Consider the following 27,927-nt stretch of genomic DNA (forward strand, 5'->3'; position numbering starts at 1 on the left):
AAGGTGAAACTTTTTCTGTTAGAAAAAAGTTACCACACACAGGCCCGTATTCCTAGTCGACCCTTCAATCTGTCCATACCTAAGTGGTGGGGGGTAATTCCATCATCAAGTTCTCAGAAATGACGTAGATGATGGCACAGCGCCAGTTTTCCTCTCTAGTTGCGCAGTAAGACCTAACTATGAAACTAAGAAAAGACGTCCGATTATTTTTGGGCGTATTGTTAGGGCAACGGCTCAAGGCCAATAAACAATCGGTGTCGTCCGCCAGGTCGTATCGGAACATAAATTATCACTACAAATACTCTTATATCGACCCAAAAGTAGAATCATATTGTCTTTAAATTACTTCAAAAGCTGTATGTACAAGATAGTGATAAATATGGGGAAAATATGATCATTGACGTGAGAACTTACGTTGTATCATCAAGGTTTGTCATTCACTTTTACCTTCTGTAGTTAAGTTTTTTATGTGGCAAATAGAGGCATGAAAACATGTTTTGTATGGTTGTACGTAAACGATATTGGTTTCTCAAAAACATACAAAGTGCCACACGTGAAAAATATTCATATCTGCGGAAACAAGATGACGTACACCGCTTTATTGTACTTATTATACTTCAGCCAACTTTATTATTTTATTTCATTTGATGATTATATAATGTGGCAGTATTATTGCCTTTGCGCTGTGTTACTGTACATTTTAAAATGCTTTGTGTGAGCTCGTCTCCCTAAATATCCATTGTAACGTAGAATCTTTAATCAAAGTGATCAGCAGACAAAATTTGGCTGCCATGTTTTTGTAGGGTGTAGGGCAGTTTGAGTACCCAACATTAAGTAGGGCCCGTTCAGTTCCAAAAACGGCCATATGTAGGACTTGATTTGGCATATGTAGGGCAAAATCGGTTTATGTAGGGGCTGATGACGTACCCAGGGTTGGTTGGCCCTACAGGGTTGACTAAGAATACGGGCCATAGTGTTTTCGAGGAGTGTCCTAATCACAAAAGAAGCTGTTTTGTAAGCGCAGCTTCATTAATTTTATTAAAAGCTGCAAGATGACGAGAAGCCGCCTCGAATGGACTTCGTTTGAAACCCAGCCATTAAGCACGTTTCTGTTGTCATTGGAAGAGTTGCTTGAGAAACGATCTCTCTCGGCGACTCCACGGACGTGGGCTGACGGCGGCTAGGGGAGGCAGTCGTAGATGGGCAGCAGGACAGAAGTGTAGGGCTTGGGCTAAATAAAGTGAAGTTGCTTTGTGTGAGCATTTGGACTTGTTCCCTGCTTTGTTTCCCCCAAACCCTTTTACCATCGGCGAAGACGACTTACAGTTTTTTTTTTGTTGTATGTATGTGTTATATTAGATTGTCTGATATTTTTATATGACAACTTCTTGGACCAATAAATGACATATCTTAATGTGTAGGCATCCCATGGGTTTATTACCAAACACCCATGGGCCAAGGACATCCAAGTGTTCATCAACCTCGAGGCTTGTGGTGCTGGAGGCAGGGAGATCCTGTTTCAGGCTGGTCCTGGTCAACCGTGGATTTTGACGGTTAGTTGATTGTGTTTTTGAACAAGACTGATTGGCCATATAACTGAATAAGTGAAAATTCCACTGAGGAAAAATCATTTTCTACGTCAGGAAATAACTCTGCTGGGAAAAGAATATGTTTTGGTAGCTTACATAAATAGCTCCTGGCATGAATTTTGTGGGTTTGTGATTCAAATCCCAATCAATGCAAAAGATTTTGCCTCAGCAGAATTTTTGGACGTTTTGTACGTTTGCAGGTGACTCCTTGAAGGCAAGCTAGATAATAGTATGAATTTAATTCCTTGAATAGTTGAAAGTAAAGCCCTAACTTAAATTCTCTGTTAAGAATAGGAGAGGGTAATCAATTGTTCTAATGAAATACATATTTTCAAAAATTTTATTGTATTTTATCATGTATGATATTGCTGTGATCTGATGCTAGAAATATGTATAGGTGCATTTTTTTTTAAATATTGATGTTCTTCCATTGGTTGTTATTTGACTAATCTGGTATGTATATTTGTAGTTAGAAATGGTACTGTTGCATTAAACATTGTGATTGTTATTAAAATGAAAATTGTTTTAGTTAAGTGTCAATGTTCTTCCTTTTTAGGCTTATGCTGAATCAGTACCTCATCCATATGCATCCTCTCTTGCTCAAGAAATCTTTGAAAGTGGAATCATCCCAGGAGACACTGACTTCAGAATATTTCGGGATTTTGGTAACATTTCAGGTAAGCTTCTTTCTCTGTAATAGGGTAGTTCCCTTTATCAAAGAAAACGAAATGGATTGCGATTCCTTACCCACCATTAGTGTATTCATAATATACAAATTATTTGGTTTTAGAAATCCCAGTTTAGACAAATGGCAATGGTATATTTTGACTGCGTTTGAAAAAGGTCAGATTGTGTGTCAACGCCCGAAAGCCAAGACTAATATGTAAAATTGTGTCGCACAATAAAGCAATGCGTGTCTCTCTTAAAACTACTCAGGTTTGGACTTTGCCTGGTCTTCCAACGGATATGTGTACCACACTTCTCTGGATGCCGCCGCTGCTGTGCCCGCTGGTACACTCCAGCGGACCGGTGACAATATCCTGGCATTGGTACGGCACCTCACGTCTTCACCAGAGTTGGCGCACTCGAAGAAGGACAACCACGCTCGCTCCAAAGCTGGTCAGCCTGTCTACTTTGACATCCTCGGAATAGGAGTCGTGAGGTGGCCTATGGTTGCTGGCGATGCCATCTCATTCGCTTCCATTGCTGGTGCCATCATCTCCGTCGTTTCCTTTGGTCTGGTGCGATCTCGTGACCAAGGTTCGTGTTTGTTTTTTTACTTTTAAGGCTCAAATGATAATTGATTTAGGGATTCAAATATATATGGTTAAAACAAATCAAATCCATAGCTTCGACATTTGATCTACTCTATGAACCTGAAATTTTAATAACTTTCTCAGGTTTTAGTCATTAGTTGTGGAGAATCTGTAGTACATATATTCAATCAAGATGGTAATACATTCAGGTGGTGTTATAATCTCAGTGAAGCACCCAAACTATGAGTTGCCATCCAAAAAGTTATTTTAAAACTCTGCTGATGAAAGGAAGATTTAATTCAAAAGAAAATAATGAAGATTAGGATTTAATTCTTGAATACGATGAAAAGAAAAAGATGCAGTTTTGGAATTTTGATGGATACCACCTACATTTTAGTCCATTGTTGAATTTTTTTAAATGGAAGTTCAATTAAGAAATTACTCTAAAAAATTAAGGATGAGTTATTAATAGAAGAACCAATGCTGCTTTGGGAGATGATGGCGTATGAGCACAGATGGGATTTGATCAAATGATAATAGAATCCAATCCAGTGCTAGATTCAAGTACGATGAACTTTAAATTGTCTGCTGCCCAAAAATTTTGCCTCTCAACTTACAAGTAAAAGATTCTGACTTTGGTATGGAGTGTGTGCTTAAATAAGAAATTTCAATTGAAAATGGTCGCGTTGGTCTGTCTTTTTTTTAGGTTAAGCTTATGCAATTTATCCCTTACAATCTATTTATTTATTTAAGGAGTTGCTCACATACAGCAAATTTTGTATGAAATTAAGAACAAGCAAAATGCTTTAAATATTTGGATGCATTAACTGATTCAGTGAGTCCACAATTATGTTCATTGAGTTATTGTTGCATTATTTATTAACTGTGCATATTCTCATCACAAAGTGAAATTAAAAAGGGAAGGGTGGGTATAACTTGTGAATTATTTCTCGAATGTAACCTTTTTATGTACTATTGATTTTGTAATGCATGCCCATTTTCAGTCATCTGTGGGTAATTTTGCTGTCCTTTAATGAATTTTGTTATATCTCCTAATGAGAGTGCTCTCTGTTGCTAATGCTGCTGCATTATTGCTCAATGAATAACTGCAATAGTTATTATATTGTTTGTGGTGATTCAACCTGAGTCAATGTTTCAATGTCTGTCCATGGATTTAACCTAACTTTTTTTATTAAAAACAATAATTTACTGTAACATCTAATCTTGATACTTTTATGATGTCTGTCATCAGAGGTCCATATCATTGACCAATTCGGTTTTGCAGTGTTAAGCGAGGGAGGGGAATGCCATATTGTCCATGTTGTGAATTTATGGGAGCAGTGAAATACCTCAGTAGCTTTCTTGTCCTGTCAGTGAAAGGTTTTTATATTTAGAAACTGGTTTTTCAAGGAGCAATCGTGGTAAGAGAAAAAAATGATGAATACAGGTTTTGATATACCGTATTTCTGTCCTTACCTATGAATATAGTCTCCCCCCCTAATTTTGAGGCTTCAGTTTCGGGAAAAGTTAAAATAATGCATTTGAATATAGTCCCCCCCTTTACTTTTGCCACAGGCATTTTTGGAAAAAAGGGGGGGACTATATACAGACACATACGGTATGTATGTGTATTCCTATTCAATCAGATTTGGCATACAGGTTTGTTGAGAGAGCCTTATTTTGTATTGGTATCTCTTTGTTTGGTTGAATTGCTTTTGCTACTCATTTTGCTCATGTTTAGAGGCAAGTGAGTGTCATAGTGTTAATAGGGAGGAATCGTAATCGTCTGCTGTTCTTTTGTAGGTCTTGCCTTCCGTGTCTCAATTAGAGAGCTTGGACTGTGCATATTGGTTCAGCTGGGGTCCTGCTTGCTCTCCCTGGTTGCCGCCACCCTCATTTCCACGTCTCTCTCGCTCTTGGGAAGGACAATGAGTTGGTTTGCGCGGCCCATATGGATTGGCGTCCTCTACGTCATCCCAACATTGCTTACGCAGCTGCTGCTCATCCTTGTCGTCGCAAAGTGGCAGAAAAAGGTGAGAATGTCTTATGATTTGTGGAAGATAGGGTCAGTTTGGTGGCTGGGTCATGTCCACTCGAATGTTATTGTCCATAAAAGTGGGTGTCTATTGAGAGAAATTTGGGAAATGGCTGAAAAATGATGAATGCTCAGGAAAAGTGTACGATATTTATTGAGAATTATTTGAGTGATGATTTGAGAGAGAAGTTATGGTGGGTAGAGTATTGGATTTGCATCCTCTGTGCTTTGTTTTAAATCCTTGTGGTGACGGAGATTTTTTAGTGGTCTCATCTCAGCGTAGGTGTGGTATGGATTGTCTCTCAAATACAGTGCAGTGGGGTCTTGTGTAATTTTGTTTACCATTCCTGAAAAACGTGACCTCAAGCTAAATAATGCTGTACAAAGTATTGCTTCGAAAATGAAGCAATCTGGTAAAAAAAATGTAGCTTCCATTCTTCACTGATATTACATGTACACTTTTCATCATCTCCCCTCTGGAAAATTTTGATCAACAAGAAGCTCATATGATATCTTAAAAATGGCTGTCTGACTTCATTATCTGGGATAGCTGTTGCTGTATGCATCTCAATCCATTCTGATGTTCAGCTTATTAAAACCACTTGTCTGTTTCCAAACACTTTTACTTACACCGACCATGGTTTCGGCAACTTGTGCCATTATCAAGGCACAATAATAATGACCTTGATAGTGGCGCAAGTTGCCGAAACCATGGTCGGTGTAAATAAAAGTGTGTGGAAACAGACAAGTGGTTTTAATAAGCTGAATATCAAAGATTTCCGCCGTATCACGCTGGACACTGTATCTTTCATTCTGATGTTGTTTGAATGAGCCTCTCTTGATGGCAGTGAGCCATTACTTATATCAGAGTGTAGTCATACCAGCATTGTTACTCTCGGTACTGAAAAAAATATTTTGACATTAAAATAGGAAGTGATCTGCCATATGAGTGGTAAGATGATAACTAGGGCATTTTAGCACTTCCTGAAAGCTTCTATATGACTTCAATAATCTTTGATCACTAATGCGTAAAGTTGCCTATTGTTTGATTCAGGATTTATGATATGTAGCTGCACAAGTAATGATGTAAGGTGAGATTGCTTACTGCACTTGTCTTCCTTGCTGATGATGAGATAATATCAAATTGTATCTACCTCAAGTCATCAGTTAAATCAGTGGCTACTGAGTGCTACCACTGACACTGACAGACAGGCTGTACCTCAATCCATTAAATAATTCAACCTGTATCCCTGGGCCGCAAGAAAACAACATAATAGCCTTGCACTTTCATCATGCTACAACTCTCTCACAATATGATAGGGGGTACAGGAATCTATAGGCTTTCCTCACAGAAAGAATCACATCACTATTTATGTAGGTGTCTTTCTCCGTTGTTTATTTTGTTTTCTCTCTTTTCATTTTTACTCAGGTATTGGGCATGGTCTGGACTGTCTTTTGGAAGTATTTTGATGCTGCATTGATATTATGGAGTGCCCTGCTCGCAGTAACGGTTGTGTTTCGTTTGAGGTCAGGTTATGTTATTTGTGCTTGGGTGTTGTTTCCTGCCATTGTGTCTTATTTGCTGCGGCTGATTCCTGGTTTAAGAGATCTCCGAGGTTAGTGCCGTGTACAATTCTGCCTTGTTTTGTCATTGATTTGCGCACTTACAGAATTTGCCCGATATTTCAGATTGGCGCTGGCTGATGCTATATCTCGCGTTGTTGGTTCCGCCGTTTGTCATCACCTCGTACCTGGTTGTTGGTGTGCTGTCCCTCTTTATCCCTATAATGGGGCGCATTGGCTCTGCCACCAATCCCGATGCCATTGTTGCCGTTCTCACTGTTGTGCCATATTCTCTGATCCTCACGTACATGGTAAGTTTATGCCTTACAAATGTATGTCTAGAAAAATATGCATTTCCTTCCTTTCAGTTCTTACCTATGGACTACAGTCACTGTTTTCAGAATCAAAGCTGCTCGTATTTGTCTATCTAGCCGGGGTTTAATCATTTGAATTAACACTTAAAAAGAACTACCCATTATACCTGACATAGGTGGTGGAAGATAGTGGCTATGTATTCGATAAGCATGACACTATAATTATGCAATCCTCCGTCAATTATATCATATGCTAAATGAGCAAATGAGCTTTTCCTCAGAACATTGTTGACCATGCCGTATTTCTAATCCCTGTGTCAATTTTAGTCCCTTGATAAAATTGTTGTAGGAGAAAGTTGAAGCAGAGCACTACTATTCAATGTATATTGTCGGGTAGATGCATGAGTTAGTTGTCTAAGCTCTACTCAGGCTCGGGTCCCAGGAAATATACATCTCAATGTTTACTCGGGCTTCAAAGTGTTAAAAGACGTTAGTATTCCTTTAAAGAAATAGTGTGAAACAGTCTAGATAAATAGTGGGATAAGTTTAAAGTACACCGGGACTAGCCGCGGTGATAACTTTTACGGGAGTCACCCGCAATGCACAATCGTGCGAAAGATCCACAGAGAAAAAAATCATTTGCCTTGACCGGGATACGAACCCGGATCCCCCGATTTCCGGTCGAGTGCTTTAGCCAGTTAAGCTACCGAGGCGTCATTCTTCCCTGTGGATATTTTCAGACACTACTGGACAAGATATTGCTGGACTGCAGAGCATATGATGCCACAAGCAGTCCAAATCAGTCCAGCAACACCTTGTCCGGTAGTGTCCACAAATATCCACAGGGAAGAATGACGCCTCGGTAGCTTAACTGGCTAAAGCACTCGACCGGAAATCGGGGGATCCGGGTTCGTATCCCGGTCAAGGCAAATGATTTTTTTCTCTGTGGTTCTTTCGCACGAGTGGGATATGTCATGGAAATGGTGTAGAAAGCCTGGGAGAGTCCGCTTGATATTTGAGTGGCCTATGCCATGTGGTTTTCTTGCGTTTCACCTGCAATGCTGTGGTCACTCATGTGTGGTCTCCCCTTTCCGCAGACTCCGCTGGTGGTGCTGGTGAGGCGTCCTGGAGTGGTGCTGACCGTCCTGGGTTCGGTGTTTGCACTCGGCTTTGCCCTTATCTGCCTCACCCCGCTTGGGTTCCCCTATTCCGGAGACGCCAGAGCCCCTGCCCCCCTGCGCATCATGATGATCGTACGTCAAGTCCATTCCATTCTGCCCATCGCATCCTTTTTTCCAAATATTTTTCTAATGATTAAATACTTTGAGAGTTCAGTTTATCAATTTCTGCTTACGAATTGAAAAACAGGTGGAAATGATTCATGCTAAGTAGTATGTGAAATTTTATTCACAATTCCTCTCTACAAATTTCTATGCTTTATGGTAAAATTCTAATCAAAGACTTTGATTTTCTGTATTTGAAAATCCTGCCTGTTTTAATATTGCGGGGAAGGAAAAATAGATCATCTTGGATTCTTACATGCATATTCTGAATGTTTGAGATTTTTTTTTAATGTCTGAATGTGTTGCCTGTGTGAGAATGGTTGGTATTATTGTTTAAGGGAAAAAAAGGTTGGACTCTTTGATTCATTGAATGCTTTGTTCAATTGTTTTATTTGGTCCTACCTTGTTCACCTCTACATTTTGAGCACAAATGTATGTATCTTTCTCTGAGATGTTCACCGAAAGTTTTGGTGTCCTTTGAGAAGCTGCGTTTTGTTCATTAGCTTCGGCAGTCAATGTGTGTATAACTCAATGAAAAGACTGTTCATATTAGATTGGTGGCCATTGTTAATCTTTGATTGGTTTTGTACCCCTGGATCAGTTTAGTGTACAGGATATAATTTAGGAAGGTCAAGATTAATGCAAAGTTAGGTTAAGTAATTTTAACACGTTGCGTACGGATGGCGAGAATTTTCGTCATTTTTTTCCCGGACGTTCCGGACGGATGACTTAAGATTCTCGTCATTTAGGCACGTCAACCTAAACAATTTTAAAGCGTGCAATACGTATTTGTTAAAACGTTTTCAGTTGTAGTTCATTATTCATAACAAATTGATGCATCATAATGTTTGATTGGGTGAAGTTATATTCTAAACATTAGCTTTTTAACCATGTTAAAAGCAAAGGCATTACGCCCTAATAGGCACATATTTCCAATCTCAACACCTCCAACCAGAATCGGCGTTCCTAGGAATTTAAATATTCCGGTACGCAACGTGTTAACCTTTTCCCTACCGTACACGTATATATACGTGTGGACGTTTCCTGACCCGGGAGACCACGGGCGTATATATACGTGTGAGATTTTCCCGGTCAAGAAAACGAAACCCATATATATACGTTTTCGAGCTCTCCCCCTTTCAGGACGGTCGTGGGTTTAGGTCGCCTTTGTCTCGGGATCCAACGCTTCGGGGTTTAGGATTAACCCTCCGAATCCGGGAGCAGGTACCCGGACCCTTCGTCTTTTATAACCTCTCTCAGCGGTCATACAATTGTTTATAGAGTCAATTTTCGAAATAAATATTTGTTCATTTCTCAAGAAATATAAACTAAGAATTGAATTGTTTGTCTTTTGAGCAGCGTTTACAATTTTTAAACGAAATTCTACGACAAATATTAACTTATATCTCGAGTTATGTATAAACATCAACATGGAAATTGTTGCTGCGTTAAATGCTTTGATAATGGCCTTAGAACTTCGTTTAAAATTTGACAATGCTCAGAAAAAAATGAGGAATTATATTCAATGTCTGTAATTTACGTGCAAGCAACAATTATCCATTTGCTAAATACATATAAGCAATACATAAGTTGACCGCGAATCAATGCCGCAGGTATGGTCGGTCGTAAACCCGGAAAGGAGGGAGCACAACTACTCTTGGAGTCCGAGATAATACGGAGTCCCACCGTGGAGGGGTCGAAAAAGGTTCAGCGAGACCCTTCTTAACGAATGCCCTCCAAAAATGCTCCGTACCACGAGAAAGAAGTCTCTTGGGGAGCGGTACAGCAGTCAAGCTAAGACGAAAACTCCGCGGTCTCGAAAGGGTTAAATGAGCAATCCTCATGATAGTATATTTAAAATGTCTGGTATGAAATAAAAAATTGGAGTAGCTGTGACTCCTTAAGATAGTACATATTGTGGTGGTTTCCCCTTGACTTCGGCTTAGCAGTACTACAGCCGTTGAAGTACATAAATGTTACCACACCTCCAGTGAAATGAGTGTTGCTGTACTGACCACTTTCGTCTCCACTGTCACTCATATGAAGAAGAGCTGCTGCCATCTCTCTTTTGCGATGGCAAGCATAATTGTTGGTGGCCACCAGTCGCCAATTCACCTCGTCTTCACAGGTTTCAGTATCTTTTAAATGGCCCACCTTACCCGAGGATAGGCCAATACCCCCTCAGATCACCATTGCTTTTTGTCCACAACTGCTTATTTGACAAGCAAACTCACTAATACTGCTGTTAACTTCGATATTTTGAGGTTACCTTTCTAACTGGTGGCTTTTAGCTCAGCCACTTGATATTTGAATTTTAAAATTAATGTGAAATTCAAAAACTTATGAAAATAATTATGTATGTGCTTGCTGAGACGTAGGAACTATTGCAATAATTTTAAGTGGTGGCCAGGGACGTTGACTTACTAAAAATATTGGGGGGGCCCAAACCGGGATCTTTCCCTGGGAAATTTTATAAGTAGTGAGTTTTAAGTTTTTTAAGCATTTTAGAATAGTCATATGATCAACATTAGAACCCTGATAACTTGAATCTCGATATATGGACACTGCGGGGAAAATCAACAAGCCTGACACATTTTTTCCTCACACCTATAACAAATTTTTGAGGGGGCTCAGGCCCCCTTAGGCTCCATGGAGTCGGCGCCACTGGTGGTGGCCAGTAATGCGTAAAGTTTGTTCATTTTGTGGGGGGGAGGGGCAGAGTGGTGTAAGCCAGTCTTCCCCCTCCACTTACTCACCCCTCTCTTTATTGAATAAATTCCATTGCCTCTCTGGAAGAATCTCACTTTAGATTATCAAGTGACTTGCGTGTACACACTATGTATTTTGTGTTTCTATTGCAATGCGTAAATGTTCACTCCCATGTTCTCTCCTTGCAGCATTCCGAGCGAAAGTTCCACGACATCCAGGGGAATGTGCGAAGGCATGAGACTGGGTACTGGTTGGTGGACATGGACCACAACAGCCCAGACGTTCTGCGCAACAAGCGCCCGGATCTGCTCAATGGTGCTGTGCCTGTGGAGGGGGATTGCGCGGAGGAACTGTATTGCGGGATGCCCTACCTCATGCCTGTGCTCACTTTCATCTGGTTGGTTGAACAAGCACTTGGAAATCTTTTGACCCTGTGAAGTTACCCTCCAGATCACAGGACATAAGTGTCCTCCCTTTGCTCTCTTAACTCTTTCCCCACTACAGGTCTTACATGCACTTCAGCCCTGCCAACTTCGATTTTTGGGTAAAATTTTGAGCCAGCAAGAATGTGTATATATGTATTTATATTTTATTTTGTCCAAAGATCTAACAAAAAGATATAGGTCACATCAGATAATTTCATCATTGATGCTTTATAGTAATACAGTAAAACCTCTATGTAGTGAACCTCTCTACATCGAAAACCTCTATACATCATACAGTAAACTCTTGATTTTACGAAGTCAATGGGACCGGAAAATTGGCACTTCGTAAAATCGAGTTTCGTAAATTCAAACCTTTTTCATAAGTCACGAAAAAAATGTTCGCTTTTGTTTCTTCCGCCGTTTTTTGTCTTTAGTGGTCTTATTTAAATGTTTTCGGTGGTTATTCTCGGTATAATTCATAGAAAAGGCTTTTTGCTATCGATTTATGATGTGAAAAATCGTTAAATAATTATACCACCATAAAATTCCCATTTCTTGTTCATACTTCAACATCAACGATCGCTAAAGAAATTCCCGACCAGTTTAGAAAACGTAATCAAATAATGAATTGCAATGTTTATTATAAGAATTAACAGTAATAAATTTGTGGTTAGGAGCCAATAGCTACTATTAAGTATGCAAAAGATAGATATTTGTTTCTGACACCCACGGAATTTAAGCGGCAGCCGGCCTAACCGCCATTTATGTCGCCCTCTATCGCTCAGTGACGAGAAAAAAAGAAAAACAAGGGTCTTAGCCCGTTTCCAAAATTACCTTCGTAAGTTAATATTTCGAGTCACTTCGTATTTTCAGCAGAATGTGCTCTATTTTTACTGAGATTCAATTACGATCATAAATAACGTTGGATGTGATTATCTTCTGGCGAATATTTGAAGTAAATTCTGTTTGAGTTCTCCGTCCGACTACTGTGTTCCATCATCTTCGCAGACGTTGCCATAAAAGACTTAATTCTTCATCAGGACTGTATTCTTCATACCGGGTGTGAGGAGACCTGTTCATATAGTATGTTTCTCTCCTTGTATGCCGACAGGAGCAAGGTTCCAACCGGAAAACGACAGGAGAAACATCTTACAGCATCGGAGAAATATAGATATTATCCACATTGATTGTTTTCCCACAAGAGACGTTTTATCATTTCTCAACGTGGTTAAGTATTGGTTCGCTAGCGTGAATTCCCAGAAAATGACACGCAAAAACCTGTACCGTCACCTCATTTAGTTTTCGTGTTCCTTTCTCCGCCGTATTGAAAGTTAGGCAAAGGATCATTGACACACAGAAAAGATTTTCTTAGTTTTAGCACTAAAAAATAGTCGCGCCATAATCGTAAATAAATATAGTGTGGAAAGAGCAAAGAAATTATTTTCAATTGAAAAGTCAGCTGAGAAGAAGAGAGACAATTATAAGCGCGGCACCATTTTACCGATAGTGGAAGATACTTCTTCCGCCTCTCTCCGGTTAATAACTTCCCCCCGTTGCAGGTAAAGATGAACCATGCCCTTCTGCACAATCGGGGAACGTTCCCAGTGGGTGGGGTGAATAAGAGTGGGATGGGAATTGCCTGAGGGAAGAAGTGTGGTCATCACAAGGACTGGTGAAGGGGGCAGGACAAAGAAGGGTGGGGAAATGGCCTTCAGCTCTGCTCCAGTCTACTTTTGGGGGCCGTATTTTTTTGCGACGCACATAAGCTCAGTCTCCTTAGGGAGGGAGTGAATGGGAAATGCTGGGGAAGGAGGGGTTTGGGATGAGTAAGGTGGGTGTCAGCAAGATCAGCCAAAGGCGGCAGGAGGGAAGGGACGGCTTTGGAAAGACAGAACCCCAGCATGGGAGAACAGGTAAGCGCGTGAGAAGAAAGTTCATGGTTAGACTTGGAAGTGCGTCTTCATTACGAGAAGCCTGAAATATAAATTGGCGGTAAATAGAGCCCAGTATTTAAGATATTTAAGTTGTTCATTCACTAAGGCCAATATATACACGAAAAGATATTATGGCGCGGATTGCATGTATCAACGTCCATTTCGGGATGTTATTAATTTCTGTTCCCATTTACAAAAGTAGCAAATAGATTTGAAAGAATGATAATAATGAATAAAAATATCTAAATCGATATCCAAACGCACATGAGCAAAATAGATGAATGTATACATACCGATCCATCGCAAGTAATACCGCTCAAGCTTCTTCCGGTATAGGACTTTAAAATCCTGGATAATGCCTTGGTCCAAGGGCTGGGACTTGCTAGTCGAGTTCGGGGGTAAAAAGAGGACTCGAACATTAGCCAATTTTAGATCTTCCACGTATTTCTGAACGGTGGCATTATCCATTATTAAAACAATTTTGCTGTTCTCTCCAGCAATTTTTCTCTGTGGACGTATAACCGTTTGCTGGAAAATTTCTCGGGTCATCCAGCTGTTTTTATTAGCATGGTAAAAAACGGGGAGGGCTTCCAATTTTACATGTTTTAAGCACCGTGGCCTTTCAAATTTCCCAATGACAACGGGCTTATTTTGTCTGTGCCCGTTTGGTTGACGCACAGCCCCACAGTAACACGCACTTTCTCCCCCCGCTCTTTTTCCCCCCATGGCACCTTTGCCCTTTGAAACCCAGGGTTGCGTCAGGTAATGCATTAAAAAATAGCCCAGTTTCAGGGGCCAGCGAGGGTGAGCTGGTCGAGGAAAGGGTCCCGGATTAGGGACCCTTCGAAGTTCTTCGGCGAAAAGTAGTCAAGTAGTCTTCGAAGTACGTTCACAGCAGTGCAAAGGGTTAATTAGGGGTGTACGAAATACTCCGCGCGACCTTCCTGACATGTTAAACTACGAATTATTGTCGATGCTATGTTTACGAACAGGCACGTAAATAGGGGCATAATGTCAGCCGCGATATTCTAACTGAACTCCTACTCCCCCTAAATTCCCACAGTGAGTTTTTTGGCGACCCATTTCTCTCCAAAGTTGCATTATCATTTACGATTTCGCACTTTTGATGGACCACAGTTGGAAGCGCTGATTTTTTAGCTACTTACGCCGGCGTAACTAGTTTTGTTGACAAATTTGTCGCCGTAGTTCGTATAAACGAATGCCATTTGCTCCTAGGGACCGAGCCGAGGTTCGTAAATTCAAAAAATTTCGTATAATCGAAACTTCGTATAATCGAATAGCGCCATGTATTTAGCATAGGCTTTTCACCGGGACCGCAATATCACTTCGTATAATCGAAAACTTCGTAAAATCCTGCTTCGTAAAATCAAGAGTTTACTGTACCAACCCTCTGGTCCCGTCAGTTTTACATGTAAATTTATAGGCAAACCTCTCTATAGTGAACCTCTTTATATCGTAAAACCTCTATATATCATAACAACGAGACACCCCCGAGACGGCCTAACTACCTCCACATTTCATACCGAGACAACTAGAGACCATCAATGCAGCCGCAATAACGAACATGGAATGACATTATCAGCGATAAATGTTTCACGCTTATTTTTTTCTTATACACCTTTAATAATTTTCACGTTAACCATTAACCATTTTGTTCCATATGGGAGCATACCTAACAGTAAATAAGAAAAAGGCATCCAACTCTCTTAATCATATTAAGTGGCAGTTAATGATGATGATAACAGAAGACATTGTTTTCTCTCAAATCATGGTCAAAATCTTGCGATAGAAATCGTTTTCATTTACTTATGGCTTTATTTTCTTGTAAGTGCCTACATACAATGTTCAGTTAATAAAAGAGGCGACCAGCGCAGCTTATAATCACTTGCTGGCGGAAATATTTCAACCAACTTCACTCCCATCCATGGAGACAGAATTACTTGACTGCATTGCTACTTCTGCTTCTAAAATGAAAATATTTCATGAATATACTGCAACTCGAAATAAATCAAATACAATTTTGCAATTATTTCATTCCCACATTTCCCGATGTAGCACTTTCTTACTACCGCCTTGGTAATTTTTTCGATGCTTTCGTGAACGATCGTAGTTCATAATTTATTGCGCTTAGCGACATATGTCTTGCCTGCGTATTTATGCCGCAAAATCTGACTCTTCCATCGGGAGTCCGGGATGTCATTTTCTAGCAATACTGAACGAACATCAATCCATGCGCGACAATCTTAGGTGAAGGAGACAGCTAATTAGCTGATATGCGGTAGGGCAATGAAATTTCTTACCCTCGCCACCGCATTCTAAAGTAGTTCGCCCAGCATTCTCGCCGGGAAATCACGTCCTTTCGCAGACCTAGTGTGCGTTGTGTAGTTTCAAAATTGTGCTCAATTTCTTGTCTATTTTTTGCAGTAGTCACATGTTTATTTATATTTTTATAATTTTTAACAAGTCACATGTTATAAGAATGATAAATCAGTTCTCTAAAAGATATTATCAGGAGTATTTTCAATTATTGCCCATAAAATATAAAAATTACTTAATTAATCATAGGCTGATGATGGATTCGAGAAATAAAAGAAGGCGACTACTTGACATTACCACATAATTAGCTATTTCTCTAGCCATCAACGAGGGCTGGCAGAAGGAAGATGTAGCAGTGACCTTTGGAAAGCCATCATTCACCCTGACATCTATTTTAAACAACCAAGGAAAAACATAAGAAACTGTCTATCTAGGCTGCACAATTAAAACACTCAGGCAGTGAAATACGAGGATGAAGAAATTATGTTGAGAAATATAAAACTATTGTACTTTCCTCCGAACACTATTAGTAAATTGAATAGTTTCTTAGGTCAAAAGGCATTAACGAACACAGCTAGTGATTTATTTATAGTGAAAATGGCATTAAAAAGTGCTCATGTAATTGAAAACATTATTTCGAAAGAGTTTGAAAAAAATTTTAAGCAAAACCAATAACTAATTTATTTTCTAAAAAGGCCTCTTTAACTAGTTACTTTACCTTTCCTAATGTATAACTGTAAATATATGTTCACTTATGCATGCATATATGTTTAAATATAGTTATTTAATGATTAAAAAGACAGTAGCACCTTTCATTTCCCAAGGATATGAAAAAATGGTGCCTACCACTAAAACCTCTCTATAGTGAACCTCCATACATCAAATAGGGTGGTTTCCTATTATTTTTTTATTGCTTTAATCGAAAGATTATTACTCCTGGAGTACGTATTTCACGCTTTTAGATTTTTAAATTACAACATCTATTTTTCGCGATTAAATGAAAAGTGAAAATTTTCAAGCGCGCGAAAACGCGACGCTTAAGTATAAATGCCGGGAAATATCTCCGTACGTCGTATTTCTGGTTCCCCCTCCCGCCCGGTGAGGTGACCTTGAGGCGAGGCTTAGCGCTGATACGTCGCAGGATGCTGGCAGATAGCTGAGTACCTTGCTGAATGGTAGCGCTTGGCTTAAAAAAGGTTTATTAATACCTTATCAAACGAAGAAAACTTTCCGAACTTAGCCAGTTTTAATAGGTGATTATTAAGACATGTTTCCCTGAGCTCTGTGCCTCATGCATGCATTGGTAACCTCAGACGATGTATAACTCCTATCCTCTCGTGTAGAAACTAGGTCCCTGTGACGTCATGCGGAGTGGAATCGCATGGGCGCCAATCTGGCCTTTTTCAAATGAGGATAAAATTTGACCCTTGACATTCGTCTAAACCGGTATTTCAAAAACCAAATAATTAGTGTATTATGAATACACTAATGGTGGGTAACGAATCGCAATCAATGCCTTTCGTTTACTTTGATGAAGGAAACTACCCTATTGCCCAAATTTTGGTCCCCTCCATTACGATGTAAAGAGGTTTTACTGTAGTATGTAGTACCGTATTTGTCTGAATATAGTCCCCCCTTTTTTTCCAAAAATGCCTGTGGTAAAAGTAAAGGGGGGGACTATATTGGAATGCATTTTTTTAACTTTTCCCGAAACTGAAGCCTCAAAATTAGGGGGGAGGGGGACTATATTCAGAGGGGGACTATATTCAGAGAAATACGGTAGTTCACAATAATCAAGGTGTATGATATACATATGTAGAAGTAATCATTAATGTAAAATAAAATATTTTTTCAACAAAAAATCGAGGTACTAGATTGAACAGTCAGATATAGTGTACTTATTCACAGGATAATTATTCTTTTTGTACAAAAATACTTTAAATTTCCTTTTAAACGATACCATTGATTCAAACGGAACTTGCAAATGGTGGGGAAGTTTATTGCAAATTCAGAGGCCCATTTTTCTTTGTTTGCTTGACCCTACTGAACACTAGTGAAGATTTTGCATATTTATAGTTTAATATCTACGAACATCGGAGTTTTCAACAAACATGGCCAAGTTTTTTTGCATAAATATTAATAGTGATAATAAATAGACAAATGGTAATGAGAGGATCTTCAGAGTTTTAAAGATGGGCTCGGAGGGTGCATCATTAGGTATTGTAGACAATTCTAAATGCTTGTTTTTGCTATGTGAAAACCTTGTAGGCGTGAGGTGGATGACCCCCAAAAAATTATATTCTAATGCGTTGGTGAATAAAATGTGCCATAGTACATATGCAGTAAGCAAGATATCTAGGTTAATATAGTTTTTCAGGTGGCATAGAAGCTAGTAAATGGAGCTAGAGTAAATACATATGACTGAAGTGTTATGAACTATTTTAAATTTGTAACTTAGTTGGCCACATTTTGAGGCACGATGGTCTGATGAAGACAATCGTTGAAGGACAAGTGGAAGGGAAAAAGGGCAAGGGACGGCCCCGAATGAGTTATATCGGACAGGTTATAAAGGATGTAAAAGAGAATAAATATGTAGCTATGAAGAGATTAGCGGATAGGAGAGAGAAATGGAGAGCTGCGTCAAACCAATCTTAGGGTTGTTGACTAATGATGATGAATACAACCATTCAAGTAAAAAGAGATTTGAAAAGAGAAAATAAAATCCTCTACACAAGTAATAAGTGGTTCATTTCAGGATTCTGTAAATCAGCAAATGTAAATGAATCTACAATTTGTTGAAATACAGTTGATTCCGGTTAATTGGGACATATCCGGACTTGTGCACTTTGCCCCAATTAAGCGGCTGCCCCAAGTAACCGGTGGACCCATAAAATGGAATCTACTGCACCTCATAACAAAAGTAAAATTATGGGAAATGATGAGGGATATTTTTTATTATTTGATGTTAATATTAGCATGCTTTATTGATTGCTTTTATGCTAATGGATTATCTCATTTTCTCAGGAAAACTCACTGGATCCCTGGGCCACCCATCAGTTTATATAGCAATGACACCACTTTGGAGCTGCTGTCACGTGAATTTTTACCAAATGGTGGCATCAGACTCACTTTTAATGCTACAGGTCAGTTAAGTATTCTAATCGCTTTGTGATACCTTCGATTGAATGACGTATGTACTCCTGGGTGTACTTATGTGCTAATACTAGTTTAGAATCTCATAGGTACAGAATAGCACACACTTATAACCTTGTGGAAAAGATAATATTCAAGCTGTTGGCCACAATCTGGTATATTTTTAGTGAAGTCGTCATAGTCGAGCAGCAAAAATATTTAATAAGCTCTCAAGTTCCCTTAAATCAATTACTTCCCAGACCATTTTCAAAAATAGATGTAATGTGAAATGTTACATAGCAAATCGTATTATGGCATAAATAAGTACGATGATGATAATCTTAGAGTTTTTGTTTTATTAATGATCCTATTGCAGTGGCCATTCACTTGGGAGAAGGGTTTGGGAGGCATCACAACACACTTGCTCTGAGGTAAAAATTCTACTGCCCTTTAGTATATTCCATTTTACATGGGGTCCGGACCCTTCTTCCCTTCCTTGAAGCCTTCATGCTTCCGTCTCATAGCTCATCCGACCAAGGAGCTTCGTGGGACTGTGAGACGTGTGCTACACTATGTTATTAATGTCAAGTCTAATTTTTATCCAGTAGTTATCTGCTTTCATAACTTTACTATACATCACTTGATATTTACTTGTACTACCAATGTTGTTATTTTAAGGAAAACACAAGTTCTATGGCACATAGCTGGAAGAACAAGAAATATCATTGTTATTATTAAATGAAAAAAGGGACTTGGGGGTTTGAAAGCTATAAATTTTTAAGGTGACATGTTAGGGAGGATTTGAAAGTGGGGGCTTCAGAGGAGAAGTGCAGAGTAGGATATGTACTTTTAGACCGGGGATTTATATGAGAAGGGGTTTTGTTAGTGAAGAGTGCAATGAGATGAGGGGGAATTGGAGAATTTGAATTAGATGGTTGTTTCATAGGGGAAGAGGGGCAGTAGTAAATGTTAGAGGGATAGAATTTGTACAATTCGGAGAATAAATAGAGACTGATTCAAGATTTGAGAAGCTGATATAGTATTGTGGACGGTGCTAAAGTGCTTTATGATTACAATTATTGCTCAATTATTTTGTATTCATCATCATCTTGTTTGAAGATTCATTTCAAGGGGCCTGTAGGCTAGAATACCCTCTTTGACTTAAGCTTTGGTGTTACTAGTGAATTGGGGTAGATAGAAGTTGTTCTTTCGGTGGGGAATGGTTGAATACTTCTCATGGTACGTGGAAGGTATTCAATGCAGTCAACTGTCTATAATGTCACCATTATATGTATGCTTTACTTGCACCGAGAGGGATTCTTCATCAGCTATCTTGGATGCTCTATTGATTAGTGTGGCCACTGATGAGGCCTTCAGACTGGGAGATGCTTCATTGAGTTAGTCGTCTGTGTGTGTCTGCTCTCAGTGGACAGCTTGGCTGAGTCTCTTGTTGTCTTTCTTTGCCACTGGCACAGCCAATAAATCTAAAGATTGCTCTAGTAAATTGGATGGCATGCTGTTGCGTGGTCAGTTGTCGAAGGAAACCCTGTAATTCCTGTGCACCATGCGGCCAGATGACAAATGTGTCATCTGCATATATTAGCCATAGTTTTGGCTTTTCTCGTAGGATTCAAATGTATCTCTCTCAAATTTCTCCATGTGTGACCACCGCTAGTAATAGTGGTGAACCCATAGCCTCACCGTCAATCTGTTGGTAATGGCAACCATTCTGTAGAAAAAACGAGTTCCTTAGGCAGTGCTCAACTAGTTCTAGAAATTCCTTCGGAAGTGAGTGATCTAGTTACTTCTTCTGCATCTTGAATTAGAACGTTGGTGATACAAAGTAAATGATTTGCTGAAGTTGTTTTGGGTTTTCATGCACATTTTTTATGGATTTGCTTTTTATGTGTTGTGTTGTTTGGATTTGTTTCAGTTTCAGAATCTTGCTGTTATTTTTATATTGAATAAAATTTGGACCCTACTGTTCAATGAACTAGGTCCTTTTGATAAATGCTGTTGCATTTCTTTTTCTAATTCAACTTCATGATTTTGATGTGCTTTGAAGTACATATTTTAGTGCCCAACTTGCTGTGTTGGTGCATTTTTCATCTCCTGTCCCTGTCATTCCCTGTGCAGGTCCTGATCACATGGGTTTGATGTTGTCTCCTGTTCATGGTGTGGAGCTCAAAGGGTGGAAATTGATGTTGCCTGATGAGAGTGAGACTGAGCCACTCAGCGGACCGCAGTGGAATGGGAGGGAGACGTACTTCGTCTATTACGGGAGAGCCTCTTCTTCCCAGCCATGGATATTCTCGCTCGATCTAAAGGTGAGTGTTTTTATTGAACACATCGTATGGATTGTGCGGCAATGGTTACACTTGATGCCTGTCAATCCTGGATTGAAGAAGTTGATGTCTCTAAATGTTGATTGAGTAAAATATCTGAAAGCCAAGAGCATAAGTTCCTAATCTTGATGGGTACATAGATATTTAAAATTATGAATAATGAAAAAGTACTTAATTGTCTACTCTTTATTTAATGTCAACAATTTAGGTCCCATGAGATATCAATAGTTCTAAAATCATTCCGTAAGTCTGTTCTTGGATTTTCGTGTTTACAGTATCCATTCTGGGGCTTTTTAACTTAAATATACAACAGAAGTTAAATCAATTGCTTGCCGCACCACCTACTAGAAACAGGCAAACTACTAAGGCTGTCGATACACCTTGCCTGCACTGTGTTCAGTTTTAGGCAAAAATGGGATGGAAGTGAATTTATATTGCTTATTTACCCACAGCTTAATTTTCAGAACATAATCTTTGCATTTGGAGAGATAATGGTGCCATGATAATATTCACAGTATTTGGTGCAACAGATACATATTACTCTCGGAGGCATGAGGAGCAGATTTGGTATCATGTAAATAAAGCGTTTAGTGTTCCATATTTTGTTTAAAGGCATGATAATAAAACATGCAGCCCCTATTTTCATGTGCCAAGTCAGCTTGGGCCAATATGGGTAATCTAGAGACCTTTGAAGTACCTCATGTATGCCAATTTCATGTGCTCCTAGCGAATATATATACGTATAGATATGATAATCCATTCCTTGTTTTCCCAGCTTTTATTTTACTAGTCCTTGAGTATTACACTGGTTGTTGATATTATCTCTGGTACTATTTTTACTGAATTTTGGTTCTAAATTTCTTTTATTTCTTCAGCTTTAGGAGCATACCTCTGTATTTTATGCCATGTATTTTGCCTCTAATTGATTTACTCCTCTTGTTTCTATTTGAAGGTAATATCCAGTCTTTTAATTGTTTTAAAATGGTCTGTTGTGATACCTCCATTGCATATCAGTTTAACAGCATTACTTTCTATCGCATGTGATTTGGTACTATAATTTATCTTCAAGCTGTACTTACGATATTCTTACTTATGCAGGATATAATTATTGGTATATATTATTATGTCTTTGTGTGTATTCATCCATAATGATGCATAACTGCATCCATAATTGTTATGTATTTACTGCTGGTCAATGGCAGATCCAGAGAGGGGCTAATGGGGGCTGTACCCTTCCACTACTCCCCCGCAGGTGTCCAATTTACATTAGATAAAATGGTAATTTTGTTCGGACTCACACTACTCCTGGGAGGTGTTACCCCTCAGTCCTCCTTGTCCCTAGCCTGGATCTGTCACTGCTGCTGGCTTATCTTTATTGTGAGAAAAATATTTTTTTTGGTCTTGTTGTTGTTGCCGACTCACTGTTGCCCTCTGTTGCAGTTTCTGGGCGGGAGGAAAGCAGGCTCATTTCCGCACGTCATAGATGTGGGGCTCACGGGACATTTGATGCACGGACATCACAAAGTGTCTCCTGAGTTCCGGGCCTACATAAAAAGGTTTCCCGAATGGACGGTGGTCACTGCGTGGACAGCCTCGTACAAGTCGTGGTATTTTTGAGTTTCGCCGGAAGAGCCCAGTAATTTCTGCATCGTAGGGTCATAGGGTCTTAGTATTGCAATTTTGTCTTTTCTATGCACATTGGCGAAAAGTGCTTACTAGAGGGTATAATGTTAATTAGCTGGCTGGCACTGCAAAAATGATCTTATTCCATTCCTTTCAGTTGAGTAACCGTGATAGAAAGGAAATTTGCACTGGAGCGTGATTTATATTCTAGTGCGTAGACCAAAGATTATGCTTGGCAGACGAGAGAAATCCATTAGTTTTGTACGAGAGTTTATGTTGAGCATTAGTATTTTCCTGCTAGTTTAGGCAGGCCGGTACGTCATGTCAAGGCAGAGCCTTGCTTCAGCATCGCTAGAAAAGGTATTTATATATTACATATTGCTTCTCTCTGAAAAAGAGGCTGTGTTTATTTCCTTTGTTTGGTCAGTATTACTATATCAGTTCCTTCCAAAGATCTAACCATAATATGTATTTAATTTTCCATAAATGTGTAAATTATTAGTACACTTGATTTATGCCTTGTGATATAGATGTAGTTTATTTTGGCAGTGATATCCAAGTGCAATTCCTAATTATGCGACAAATTTTAACCGAGCATAATTTGGCATGCAAAATGACAATTTTTGTCTTAAAATTTTTGATATTTGAGCATTGAAATTGTGTATAATGTTGTAGAAATCCATTTTGAGTAATTTCAGTGGCCATTTCATCGACAAATAATACCTGCCATAGAAATACCAGTGGCTGGAGTGTTTTCTGGAGACAAGTTAAAAAAATTGTCAAGGAAGCACAAATATGGCTTTAATTCATCAAATCATATACAAATCATCATTTTCAGGGCAAATGTTAACAAATAAAAGACTGCTGAGAGCAAATTTGTTGATTACATGATCCTGCCAAAAAATTGCTTGCAACATTTTTTCCGCTGAATGCAAACAATCAGGGTCAGCTTTAACTCGAGCCAGAAACTTTGAACTGGAGTGTAAAAAAAGAGCTAAAATTTTGATTCTGCCGACTGTGGCATTTGGGCATGCAACAAAGCCTTAAGTATGAGCTTCAAACAGCTGTTTTATAATCTATGGCATTCATTGCATTAAACTAATGAGGGTGGATGAGCATTTTTGAAACTTAACTAAATCGGGTAATTCTTATTCATCTCTGTTCTCAAAGTAACTGTTACAGTGTAACTCATGTCGCATTTTCATTTGCTTTGGCACTCCTAGTTTTTTCACGTACATGATTTATTTTATTTGGGAAAAAAAGAGGGAGGCTCTGTAGTCTTTGCAAAATCTAGTTGCTTCTTGGACAATCTGTTTTACCCTGTTAGACTATGAAGTGGTTCTTGGTAAGAGTTATTTTCATCATAAATAATTACTCTGTCTGGGAATCCCACTTTTCAGCCAGAGCTGAAGTATTTATTTAATAACTTGGTTAACTATGCCTGCTGAGTGTCCATTTTGTTATGATATTTTCATCAGCATTTCAGTTTCTAGATGCTGATGACAAGCTAAAGCAATTCTCAAAGTTAGTTTGCAGAGTTTTTCTTGTGAAAATTGTTTTTTTTTTCCTGTTATGAATTTTTATCACTGTCCATTTATATCATGTTCACGAGTCTCAAATTTTGCATTTTGAATGCATTGGTATTGAAATCAAGTTGTGTGGTTTGCTTGTTTGTGCAATTGAACAAATCTTGGTGGAAGACTGATGGTGCTATATTGATATGGGCTCCTTAAGTATGAAAACATATTTATTTGAGTTTTGCCTTACTGATATTGTTTTTGAATTTGATATTGTCTTATTTGGATGTATTTGCTACATTTTCATGGTTACTATGCTTGTTGAAATAAGAGTAAGTAGTGATTTTTTTGGAATGTATTTTATTACATTTTATCTCAAGCTGAACAATCTTGATCTGTGAGCCATGTTTTTAAATGTAATTCACCTATTCCATCTTGCGAGCCTTTTTGCTGCAAATGATCTGATCTTTAGATAATTGCAGAAGGCATTTATGAGTTTACGCATTGTGAAGTGTGGCATTTGGTAGATACAGATGTAGGATAGATTATGCGAGCCCATTATTTGGGCGAGGGGAAAATGTTCAATTGAAATGTCAAATTCTCTGATCCAGTCTTTTAGCATTTGCGTTTATGATTTGGCTTTCACTGATAGGTTTTTTTGTCAACTTAATTCAGTTCATCACTCTGCTCTTTGCTAGTTTGTTACTAAATGACTCAAAGCTTTAATCTCTCTGTGTCATAATCCCTAATGGGAGAGTTCCAACTAGTTTTACCCAACTCTGCTATCTGCACTTGCATCATATCTGTGGTTAACTCTTCATCGGCCACAGCATTTTTATGGATATCTTCCAATGAACACATGCATACTTCTGTGTCCAGAGTGTGTTTTATCAGCCTTCCGGATATCCAATGAATGTGTATATAACGTCTTAACTGCAAAACTATTTTCACAAAGGTTTTTGAATATTTATTTCATTACCTTCTTCATCTTTTGATTTACTATTGACTAACATCATTGAACTTCTTTTTCTCCTCTCTTATATTCCTCCAGTGTATCTGGTTATACCTTATTGTTGACATCTCCGATGTGAAGTAGCTCTTGGTACATATTTGGTCGTACATATTGATATTTCTGCACAATAGCAAATGTTAACAGCTTTAGGGACTAACAATCAATTTTTATAACTTATCTACATTTATTTTCATTTGATAGCTGGTAATATTTTGCCGAAATCAATGCCTAGCTCTTGACTTTAAATATTTAAATGCAGTAAAACTCTTTATGCATGCCATAAGGTTTCATAGCAATTAATGGCCTCATTCAAGCAAAATGATTCTCTCATCTTGACTGAATCTTTTATCAATCAGCATAGCTTCCAGTAATCGTCAGATTGCTTTTCTTAATCACAACTTTATAAGGTTAAGCTCGAGTAGGTAATATGGTGTTAGTATGGGTCTGGTGGATTCTGAATTTTATTTTCTGTCTTCAAGCACAGCTTGTTCCACAGGTGGGTCATTGGTTTCTTTTAAAAATGGGACATCGTTAGTATGAATGGGTTGGATTTTTAGTGCATATCTTAGCTATGCACTCATCCAAAGGGATAAGGCATGCTTCCTGAAATAATTATTGAGCTTTCAATTTTATATTTAAGTGAACCTGTGAACTTTGGGACCCAGCTCACTCCAGAAAACTTGTTTGATATTTTCACAAAGTTTTGCGAGTTTGAATGATTCTGGTAGCTTGGGTTTTTTTTTTGAAGGATAGAAGATGGTGTTTTCAAAGGCTGACGTTGTAATTACACACTTATTTCAAAGCACTTATCACGGCTTTGGACGGGAATGGGCATATTTCAATTCAGGGCTTGTAAAAACATTGGGACTATTTCAGGACAATATTGCTGGGATCCTTCCTCTCTTAAAGTGTACTAAATTCCTATTTTTTATTTAATATGTTGAATTGAAGCAACTGGTTGGCTCTTATGAGTTTTACCCTGCCTCTTTATGAAGCAGAGATGATGGTTTATGTATGTAGTGAGTGAGCTAGTGGAATTACATGACAGGTACGGAATTGTGACCAATTTATGGCATTAATGCTGGTATAGGGTTAAGACACTGTAATTTTCACCAATTTTTGTCTAAAGCCGAAGGTTTTATTGATAGGGATATGATAGAGGTTTAGCAAGTATAGGAAATTTAACACTGATTCACGAAGATTTTTATGGCATTTATTTCAAATTTGATGCTGCATAGGGCCTAAAAAACCATGACTAGTTTGCTAAAATTTTTGAAAGTATTGAATAAATTTTTATGGGAGATATATTCCAATTATAATGTGATAATTAGAGAGTATTGTTAGTGTGATATGAACAGCTTTTAGTTGAAATAGGAAATTTTTGGTTCACCGTTAAACGCTGTTTTGTTTGTTGATGAGTTTCCTGTGAGTAATGATGTAATCATACTCGTGGATTATTTGTGTGTGTTCAAAGAGAATGCATATTTATGAATTGTTTGCTGATTCAGTGGTTATTTGGTGTTTTCCTCTATTATTATTTGTTGTATTGACTTGGTTGTTGTTTGTGCAATGAGCTTTGAGAATTTGAAAATTTTTATCATTTTTAAATGAATAGGCTGTGCGTCAGTTATGACCTTTTTGGTGAGGACACCATTATCCATGCCTTTATGATGATGATAATGTTAAACATTGTTACATGCACACTCACAGACATATGTTATGCTTGGTAATACATATCACCACCAGAAAGACAAAGTTGTTAAAGTTCATGTATTGTTATGTTATAGTTTTAGAATAAATTATATTAAAACAAAAAAATAATCATTGCTTCAATGTAGTTCTTCCTTTACTTCCTTCCTTTACTTTAACTTCATCTGTAGATACAGTTCTAACATGTATTCATGTGTCTGCAATGCAGTGTTACCATAGGCGGATCTAGGGGAGGGGGGGCACGGGGGCACTTCCCCCCCCCCCCCCCCCAGACCCTTAAAAATATGCAGGATTTTTAATAGGGTCCCATTATCATTGTTTGTTTTGTATTACAAGGTATCCTTGTGCCCCCCCCCCCCCCCCCCCCCCCCCAGAACGAAATCCTGGATACGGGCTTGCTGGTGCCCCCCCCCCCAGAAAGAAATCCTGGATCCGCCCCTGAGTGTTACCTTCCTACAATTGCATAATCACGGAGTTAAATAAGAAATTGCCATCCCTCTGGGTATTTAAGGATATTATGTAAGAAATCGTTATCCCTGCAGGGATGGCCTTACATGTTTTGGAGAATGAAAAAATTAAGAAATTCGTCATGCCATATGAAGATATTGAAATATAATGTGGTAATAATGAGTTACTTGGCATGTATCAAAGTTCCAGTGAGTTTGGGGGTCAGGGGATTAACCGTCCCCAAAGTCGAAATTACAGTCCCTCTAATCAGAACATGTTTAATCTGAACATCCGCTTAATCTGAATAGCTCCGAGAGAAAATCGTTTTAGAGGAAAATTAACCTTGTCATTCATAGTACAGATCTTTACTTTAATATTTAGGTCTTAAATGCATTGCAATACACAATTACTCTATGCAAAAAGTTGAAATTGCAGTCAGTGGTGCCGACTCCATGGGGCCTGAGGGGGCCCAAGCCCCCTCAAAAATGTGTCGGGCTTGTCGATTTTCCCCGGAGTGTCCAGATATCAAGATTCGAGTTATCAGGGTTATCATGTTGATCATATGACTCTCTTCTAAAATGCTGAAAAAACCTAAAACTCACTACTTAAAAAATTCCCGGGGCACGATCCCCGGTTTGGGCCCCCCCAATATTTTTTGTAAGTTGGCGTCCCTGATTACAGTACACAATATAAACT

At 38.6% G+C, this 27,927-nt stretch overlaps 1 protein-coding gene across 1 annotated transcript in view; it reads left to right on the forward strand.

Moving 5' to 3' along the window:
* LOC124157988 (endoplasmic reticulum metallopeptidase 1-like) overlaps positions 1-26,892 on the forward strand; it is a 37,255-nt gene extending 10,363 nt beyond the window's left edge. Inside the window, exons 5-15 of the mRNA XM_046533122.1 lie at positions 1,422-1,553; positions 2,146-2,266; positions 2,526-2,849; positions 4,649-4,878; positions 6,310-6,496; positions 6,570-6,754; positions 7,855-8,010; positions 10,938-11,146; positions 18,470-18,588; positions 20,714-20,904; positions 22,363-26,892. Of these exons, the coding sequence (XP_046389078.1) occupies positions 1,422-1,553; positions 2,146-2,266; positions 2,526-2,849; positions 4,649-4,878; positions 6,310-6,496; positions 6,570-6,754; positions 7,855-8,010; positions 10,938-11,146; positions 18,470-18,588; positions 20,714-20,904; positions 22,363-22,539 (2,031 nt within the window). The 3' untranslated portion in view covers positions 22,540-26,892. The remainder of the gene's footprint in view (positions 1-1,421; positions 1,554-2,145; positions 2,267-2,525; positions 2,850-4,648; positions 4,879-6,309; positions 6,497-6,569; positions 6,755-7,854; positions 8,011-10,937; positions 11,147-18,469; positions 18,589-20,713; positions 20,905-22,362) is intronic.
* Positions 26,893-27,927: the final 1,035 nt, after the last annotated feature.

Source organism: Ischnura elegans, chromosome 4, assembly GCF_921293095.1.
Source record: "Ischnura elegans chromosome 4, ioIscEleg1.1, whole genome shotgun sequence".
Lineage (NCBI taxonomy): Eukaryota > Metazoa > Arthropoda > Insecta > Odonata > Coenagrionidae > Ischnura > Ischnura elegans.